The 9,062-nt window shown below is 39.9% G+C and overlaps 1 protein-coding gene across 1 annotated transcript in view; it reads right to left on the reverse strand.

Annotated features, from left to right (window-relative positions):
* The window catches only part of TXLNB (taxilin beta), a 40,872-nt gene extending 33,926 nt beyond the window's left edge, over window positions 1-6,946 (reverse strand). The window contains exons 1-2 of the mRNA XM_005859066.2: window positions 6,840-6,946; window positions 3,867-4,318 (exon numbers count right to left, since the gene is read on the reverse strand). Of these exons, the coding sequence (XP_005859128.1) occupies window positions 3,867-4,305 (439 nt within the window). The 5' untranslated portion in view covers window positions 4,306-4,318; window positions 6,840-6,946. The remainder of the gene's footprint in view (window positions 1-3,866; window positions 4,319-6,839) is intronic.
* Between the last annotated feature and the right edge of the window lie 2,116 nt (window positions 6,947-9,062).

Genomic DNA, 9,062 nt, shown 5'->3' on the forward strand with positions numbered 1-9,062 from the left:
TTATGTATATTTGGTTCTGCAATATTAATAACTTCAGAGCTTCCCCTTGCTTTCATTATGAGTAATCTCACAATCACATAAATTAGTTGAATAAACTCCCTCCTCTCTCCTCCCCTCCAATCTTTAAAACTATCTCGGCTTCAGTTTCCCTGTCTATAAAATCAGTGGGTTGACTAGATGGAGTCTGAACTCAGAATGGACCTGCAGATCAGCTGTTTTTCTCTTGGACTTATGCTTCAAACTGATTTCTTATACAATTAGTTATCAACCGAAATACCAGAAGGTATATTATATTTTATCATTGTTTTGTGCTTGTTACTATGTGGTGCTTGTACAGCCCACGTAATGTTAACAGAGACATGATTAATAAGACACTTGTGAGCCTGGAGGATGGTGTGAGGGAAGCAAGGGGGATACTTTAAATGCTAACAGGATATGTCATGGTGCTCTCTAATGTGGAATCTGTTTTCTTTCAGTTCAGATGCCAAGGAAAAAGTGACTCTAAAAACTAAGGAGGTTTTAAAACGTTCCCCCAACTGCTCCAGTGTATAGCGTGTTGACTGTGGGAGGACATGCAACCTCTAAAGGACAAATAAGTCCTGAGTGCTTGGGTTGTAGAGACATGTACAAATGTTCCACGAAAGAAGGGTATTGTGGTCCAGTACGTTTAGGAGATGTTGTAAACTATGCCCATCACTGTTGGAGATTTTCTTGTTGTATGCTATATTAAAGGTCAGAGAATTCTGGCAGTTAGGGAAATTTTAACTTGTTCTGAAATTTCCAATAACCCAAAGTTGGAAGGTTTTGGGTTAGAGAGTCAGAACATTTCAGAACCTTAAAAATACCAATAAAGCAAATATTGCTTGATAAACATGTAATAATTAAAAACTCATATTTGACCAAGTACATAAATGAATTCGAAGCATGTATCTTCAGGTATGGGTAGAATGATTTAATAAAATCCTCCAAAGAGCTAGATAGATTTTCAAAGAGGACCACAGCTGGCACTTTATATTTTCCCTGAAAGGTGGAGGAAGCACTTTCAGAAACATCAGAACCATTGCTTCCACAAGCCATTTGTGTCAAAATTACCCAGGGTACCTTGGACCTACCAATTCCGAATCTATGTGCTAAGGAGCGGCATTTTTGACAAATTCTGTATTTGATTCTAATGCACAGTTAAGTTGAAAAACCATTGATCTAGATCAGTGGTTGGCAAACTGCGGCTCGCGAGCCACATGCGGCTCTATGGCCCCTTAAGTGTGGCTCTTCCACAAAATACCACGTGTGGGCGCGCACGTACAGTGTGATTGAAACTTCGTGGCTCATGCGCAGAAGTTGGTTTTCGGCCTGGGCGAGTGTATTTTGAAGAAGTACTGTTGATATTTGGCTCTGTTGACTAATGAGTTTGCCGACCACTGATCTAGATGATATGCAGTGCCATTTAATTGATAAACGGCCAAGAAGCATATTAAAATCATTTGCGGACAACTGAAATAATATTTAAAATAGTGATTGCTGCATATTTAGATTAGCCTAAAATGTTGTTTTAACTCATATTGTAGTTGAAATAGTACAATGATTGGAAGAATATTCTGATGGTGTTCAGAGGAATGGCATGGAAGGGTCAGACGCATATAATTAGAGTGGACCGCCCTGGGCACTCTGATTCACAAACATTGGTTCTGATCAAACACATTCAATTGAAATTTGGTAACTTGTGCATAGTGGCAGAATGAGAGTTGTGGATTTTTTTTCTCCTAATTTTTAAATTATTTGGTAATTAGAAGGTTAATACAGATTTTGAAATAATTCATGAACAGAATAGAAACCAAAATTGGCCATCTTTAACTTTACTCCTACTTTCTTCATATCATCCCCTCAGTACAACACATACAAATTGCTATGTAGAGGAAGTTTTAGAGTGAGAAAGCAAAATAACTTTTCTGGTTAGAAACACTTGACATCATTCACCTCTGCATGTGATTTTTCTATTGTCTTATGGGAAGTTTAACAATGACTGATGCAAAGAGACTTTTTTTGAGATGTCCTGGATAGAGAAGGAAAAAATAGCTCTATAACACACAGCAATTTTATTCTCCTTCCCAAAGTTCTCAAACACTAGAGAATTTGCACATTGGAACTTGGTATTGTCTGGGTTAATCTTTTGCTGGATGGGTCAAGTATGCTATTCGAATGTGTCTTTTAGCCCTTTTTGAAAGCATTGCCAGCAATGGGCTTTAAGCATCACAGTGATGTCCTATGCCAGCATAGGCATACTTTGGGGTTTACAGATAATCTGTTACTGGAGTCTGAATCCAGGTCTAGCTCCAACAGCTCACAACCTTTCACTCTGCCACATTGTCTTTCAGAAATGAATAAGATGTGATCACTGCCCTTGGTAGATTCTCCATCCAGCTTGGGAGGAAGCTATATAAATAAAAGATTGCTGCAGAAAATTTAATAATGAACTAAGGAGCGTGATGCTAACCCGACCTGGGCATGTCAGGAAATGTATCACATAGGAGGTGGTATTTGTAGTGAGTGTTTCAATAAAATTCACCAAGGAGGACAAGCAGAGGAACATTCATATGCAAAGTAACATGCTTTCATTCCTAGCTAAAGCATTAATTCTCTCACCCTTCTTTCACAACCATTTTTGATGTTACCAATCCCTCATGGCTCTCCTAACAATTTCCCTGCACCTGTTCTAGCACTTACCCTATGTAATATAATTAGTTTACATGTTTTTTCCTCTCTTCATACCTAGAGCTCCTTGACTAAAAGGCTATGACAATTTAATTATCTTTGTGCACTTAGCACAGTATCTCATAAAGTGGAGACATTAATAAGTATTTGCTGAACCAATGAAATAATGAGAGTAAAAATATTTTCTGCAGTTGTTGACATTCTGAAATTGACACATCTCTGAAGAGCTTTGTTAAATAAAAAATATCTTATACAGTAATGGGACTTATTACTAAGTGATCTGACAATCATTTTATATGTACAAATCAATCCCGACATTTATATTTTGTTTAAATCCAAATTCCACTTGCTTTGATTTAAACAACTTCCATTTATTCATCCATTCATCCTTACAACAAATATTTATTGACCACCTACTATGTACTATCCATTGTCCTGGACACTAGGCCTCTGATGATGTTCAAATATGTACAGAGTCCCTGTCCCGCCCTTGAAAAAGGAGCTAGTGGGGAAGATACCCATTAACCAAAGAATCACAAAATCAATGTACACACTTAAATGCTGATATATGCTAGGAAGGAAAGATACATAGTAAGAAAAAAGTAAGACTTCATCTATAGTTCAGTTAAGAAAATGCCGTTTGAGTTGTAAGCCAAATGATGAGGTAAGTGTCCTAATGACTGAACTGGGGAATGGGGACCAATTTCTAGGTAGAGAATATAGGATGTAAGCAGGCCCAGTGGCAGGTTTAAAAAACTGCAAGGGAAGATCAGAATGACTAGTTATTAGGCGGCTGTAGAAGTGGTGATGATAGGGGCAGAGTGTTCAGGAAGGGGATGTTGTGGGGTAGAGTGATGTGAGATAAAGCTGGGAAAAAATGGTTTGGGTTAGACCATTAGGGCTGAAAGACTATTTTAAGAATTTTGCTCTTTGTTCTAAGAGTTAAACCATTAAGGACAGAGGGGAGGTGGGTAACATGTTGAAAGTTCACTTTAGCTCATTTGAGGGAAAGCAGCTAGAAGCCAGTACAGCAAGAGAAGTGTAGGGAAACCCTGTAGTAATTCAAATACGAGATGTATCTTTTAGTAAAGGTTGGAGGAAATGCCCTTTTGGAAATAATTCAAAGAAGAAGCATAATATAGAACGTAACTACTTGCCTAATCCTTTTAGGATTTTCTTTTCCAATTTTTGCTCTTTATTGCTGGCAGGCTCTTTGGCTGCAGGTGGCTCTCCAGAAGCCACGGGTTCTCTCTCGGACTCTTCAGTGGCTTCCTCACAGTCCCTGTCCCCGCTGTCAGCTGGTTCTGTGTTCTCAGGCTGTTCCTTGACCTTGGTAGAGCTCTCTTTCCCTGCTGTGCAGGCAGCAGACCCATATGTGTTAATGATGTCTTCCAGTTGTCTATTCAACTCTTCAGTAATGTCATGAGCCCCTGTTTCAGGCTTCACGTCTGCCTCCTTCAATGGTGCTTGGAGTGGGGTTGAGGAATCCTGATCGCCTGGCTTTCCCAGGCCATTTTGACTGGGTAATGATGAACTGCCCCCTGGAGGTGTTGACTGGGGTTCTCCCGGGAGCTGTACAGAGTGATTGGCCTCCATACGGGAGTGGTACCTAGTGGCAAGCACAGTCAGGTTTCATGTAGCGAATCCAATTGCATGTAAATGATAAGGACATCCCCAAATGAGCACCTACTAATTACAGTTTCTAACATAGAATGAATGTACTTTCACAAACCATAAATATTAGGAACAGTGGGAAGCTATTTTTCCAAATCGAGTCATACTGTTAGCATATCTTTGGTTTTGGTCTTTAAAGTCCAGTAGCATCTCCGATTATTGGCATTGACAGAGTAACTCAAGATGTTGTTTTTCATGGCCATATTTGTTATTTTGCTTAGAATAGTCAATATATATTATCATTCTCTTAAATAATTCTATGTAGATTTACAATTATTAGGAGTACTTGGATGTATACATTTAAAATAATTACATTTTAAATGGTGTTACTTTTTCAAAGTGAAAATATTTAATACAAGAGACACTGAACTTACTAAAATCCTTCATAATAATAATAATGTTTCTTAACTCTATTTTAATGTATAAATGAAGATTTGTTTGATATGAGTACATTAATATAAATCATTATACTGGATACAGAACATACTTTCTTGCTTTTCTGGTATTTTCCTTTGCCCAGATGAGCAACATATAATTACCAATGATGAAAACACTTTTTTTGAGGTTCAAACTAGTATCATTTTGGGAATAAGACAGGAAATGAGAAAAGGTATAAATTAACAAACAAACTGGTATGGGAACATGGTGATGCTCATAATAATAATTCTTTGAATTCCTATAATACTTTGTTCTAATATAAAAATTGACTATCTTATAGAAAAAAAGAAGAGAGTACAACATTCTCAGTCAAGAAGCATTAGGGTAACTTAATTTTTAAGAAATAACAATGTTTAATGAACAGGGAGGGAGCGAACTAGAGAAATAATCAAGATATAATTTGGGCTCTTTGGAAATAGGGAGCAAGGAATGAGCTGAGTCAAGGATTTCAGGGTTTCTGGCTATTACCAATCTGGGCTTGCAATAGATTTAGCTTAAGCCTTTAAGTTATGGCGCATTTTATTTATAAATGATAGTTAATGGTGATGGAGCTAATTAGCAGGATAAAAATATGACAGGATCCCCATAATGCACAGGTTTTGCTGTGGTGGTGGCATGAAAGCAAAAACAGAAACATACTGCTCTACGCATTGCATGGCTTCCTGCTCCCTTTCTCAGGGCAGTATATGTCAAATGCTCAAACACCAACAAGAACGGAAAATTCAACGTACAGACATCGCCTCCCACTTGTGGCCCTCACCAAGTACTCGTTAACTTGGAAGGAAGTACTTTTTTTCTCACCCATTTTATTCTATTTTTTCTTTTTTATTGAATTTATTGGGGTGACATTGGTCAATAAAATTATATAGATTTCAGGTCTATAATTCTATAACACATCATCTATCATATTATGTGTTCACCATCCCAAGTTAAGTCTCCTTTCATCTCCATTTATCCTCTCCTACCTCCTTCACCCCTTTCTCTCTGGTAATTGCCATACTATTGTCTGTGTCTATGAGGGTGGTTTTTTTTATTGTTGTTGTTGTTTTTTGCTGATCTTTTCACCTTTTTCACCCAACCCCGAAATCCCCACTCACCCATTCTAATCCACCAACTTTATTATCTAATGATACAGTAAACAGTTTCATTCTCTTCATCACTGAAATTTCTTTATCCCAACCCCTACTTGTTGGGCCCACTCATCTATATATAACTATGCCTCCCCTGAACTTGGAGAAAGACGGGTAGCACCTGCTGTCCAGCCAGAAGCTATTTTAAGCTCTTCTAAAAGGAGCCATGGCATTTAGTGCTTTATCCTTGAAAATCAAGGGAAGAGAGTACTTTTAATACAAATTGAAAACAGTAAACATTTACTGGCTTAAATCCATATGCAGATTTTTAAGTGTTAGGAAGGCTTTTTAGGATGTAATAAAGTCTAGAGTAAACCAAACTTCAAAGCAATGAATTTAAAACTGACACTATGAGTTTTAGTGTGGTTAGTATACATGCAAGTGTTTTGTTTGGATAGTTTTATTCTTCATTCACCAGAGGCCATCATCATTGATGTTTTTATGTTAATCCCATGAGTACTTTTTAAACACATGTACCATATTTACTTTAAAAGGGAATAACTTAGTCATTGTAAACCACAGAACAACTCAATTCCTAAAAGTAGCCTAGCCTCAAGATAATTCTACAAGAGGAAAAACAAGGTCAAAGAACTGTTACTTTTAAATCGTCTCTTTCTAGATTAATTTTACAGCAGAACATTTGTAAATTTTAGCTTTTATAAACTTTCCTGCCTGCCTTTTTCCTCCTCTGGGAGAGAATTTTTCACTTGTACTAGCAGTCCCAGCAGATCATTACACATCCTTTCCCGAGCAACACATTTTAATTGTAAATAAAACAATGGAAAGTTCTTAAACAGTTCACTGGCAATCTGCAAGTTTCAAACACCACAAACCACACCCCACGTCTTCTCACACTGCCTGGGTCGGGGGAGTGTTTGTCATACTTACCAAAAGGCAAGGAACTAAGCAGAAAGAGGAAAGGAGAGGCAAAGAGGCAGCAAAAAGCTACTCAGAACAGCAGTGACAGCAGGAGACAGGCAGGCGGCTGGGTTCTTGCAAGGGAGAAAGAAACCACACACACACACACACACACACACACACACACACACACACACACACACACACACACACACACGAGCCAGCAGGAGAGCAGGGAGGGGGAGGGGAAAGGAACACCGTGTGACATAGCAAGAGAGAAAAACCTCTAAGCTTTGGTAGCTGTCTCTTGGGCAGATGTCTTAGAAAGGAGACACAGCTGGTAGATCTGATCAGATTCTGTGTTTTATCCTTTAAACAATTTAAACTCTCAGCATACAGCCCTTTTGCTAGCACACTTTTTTCACCATTGTTCTTCTGGGCAGAGATCAGTTTTTCTTATTTCTTGGTTCATTTCCAGTGTGGTCTATGAATCATCTCCTTTTTTTCTCTTCTTATGCTAGTCTAATTGGGATCAGGTTTCTTATAAGAATCATGGAAAAAGAGAGACAATGCATAACCAAAAGGAGGTGGTACAACTACTTTAATTCTGATGTCATCGTTTGGTTTGTTTGAAAAATATGAAATAAAAATTTAGAGGGCTATCTTGGCAGTGGGTTTAGGTCGTCTTCACGTGCACGGAATCCGTGTGACCCCAGGTCCCACGCCTTACTTGGGTAACTGCTTCACGTCTCAGGTAAGCCCCTGGTGAAGCAGGTGCTCTTCCTTCCTTAGTTGGAGGCTTCCCCACCTTCCGAAGCAGCCTTGCCAGGTCTGTTCCACCCTTTCTACACCCTCAACCTGCTCTTTAATTCCTTTGAAAAAGAACCACCTCCTCCTCATTCACCATAAAATGCTTCTCTTAACCCTACATCCATTCCCTTTTACTTGCTGTTTCTGGAGAATGTGTTCCCACACTTTTCCAAAGTGGATTCCTCCATCAGAGTTTCTGCTCTTGGGATAGGTGGGACTTAGTGACACCCCTGTAGCAGGTAGAATAATGCCACCTGAGTAACGTCCATATCCTAATTCCAGGAACCTGTGAATATATTGCTTACTTTATATAGTGAAAGGGACTTTATAGGTATGATTGAATTAGGGATTTTGAGATGGGGGAAATTATCCATAACTAGAGGCCTGGTGCATGACATTTGTGCACGGGTGCAGTCCCTAGGCCTGGCTGGCAATCGAAGCATGGGGGTCTGGCATAGAAGGGCAGGCCCCAGCTGACCTCTGGGGCCTGGGCAGCACCTGGGCCCCCCGGACCACCGTGCGCCCCCCTCTGCCTGAGTCATCGGGCCCCCCACCTGACTCCCTCAGTGCCTGGGAGCTGGGTGGCAGCCCTGCCCCCTGCCGCCACCACTGGTCGCTGTCTGTGGGGCGATTGGCCCTGCTTGCACCCGCCTTGGCCTGGCGCCACCTGTTTACCTGCTCCACCATCCCGCCACGGTCCCGCTCTCATCGGGGCCCATTGGGGCCGGCAGTGCCTCCACGGCCATCGGCTGCCAGTGCCACATCGCCGACACCTGCCTTATTCTGCACCGCCCCCTGGTGGTCAGCACTTATCATAGCGAGTGGTTGAACTCCCCATCGTTGAGGGGACAATTTGTATATTAGGCTTTTATTATATAGGATTGGATGGGCCCAATGCAACTACAGGAGTCCTTGTAAATAAAAGAGCAGTGTAGGAGGGTCAGAATCAGAAAACAAGATTTGATGATTCAAACAGAGATCGGAGTGAATGGGGGGGGGGGGTGTGCAAACCCAGGAATGTGGGAAGTCCTGGAAGCTTGGAAAGGCAAGGAAATGAATTTTCTCTAGATCCCCCAGGAGGAATGCAATTTTGTTGACACCTAATTTTAGCTGTGAAACTCACTTTGGATTTTTAACCTCCAGAACTGTAAACTAATAAATCTGTGTTGTTCTTAAGACACTAGATGTGTGATAAATTGTTATCATAGCAAGTAAAATATCCTAAACCTTCTATTTTCCTGCACCCCTTTCTTCAAGTTCCAGGGAGGCATGTATTATATATATAATGTCAATTTTTGACATTATCTATTGTCTTCCCATAATGAGTGTACCCAACAAGTAGAGATAAGGATGAAGAAATTCCAGTGATAAAGGCAGTGAAACTGTATCATTTGATAATAAAATTGGTGAATTAAAATGGGTGAGAGAAAAAAGTACTTCCTT

Source organism: Myotis brandtii, unplaced genomic scaffold (assembly GCF_000412655.1).
Source record: "Myotis brandtii unplaced genomic scaffold, ASM41265v1 scaffold123, whole genome shotgun sequence".
NCBI lineage: Eukaryota > Metazoa > Chordata > Mammalia > Chiroptera > Vespertilionidae > Myotis > Myotis brandtii.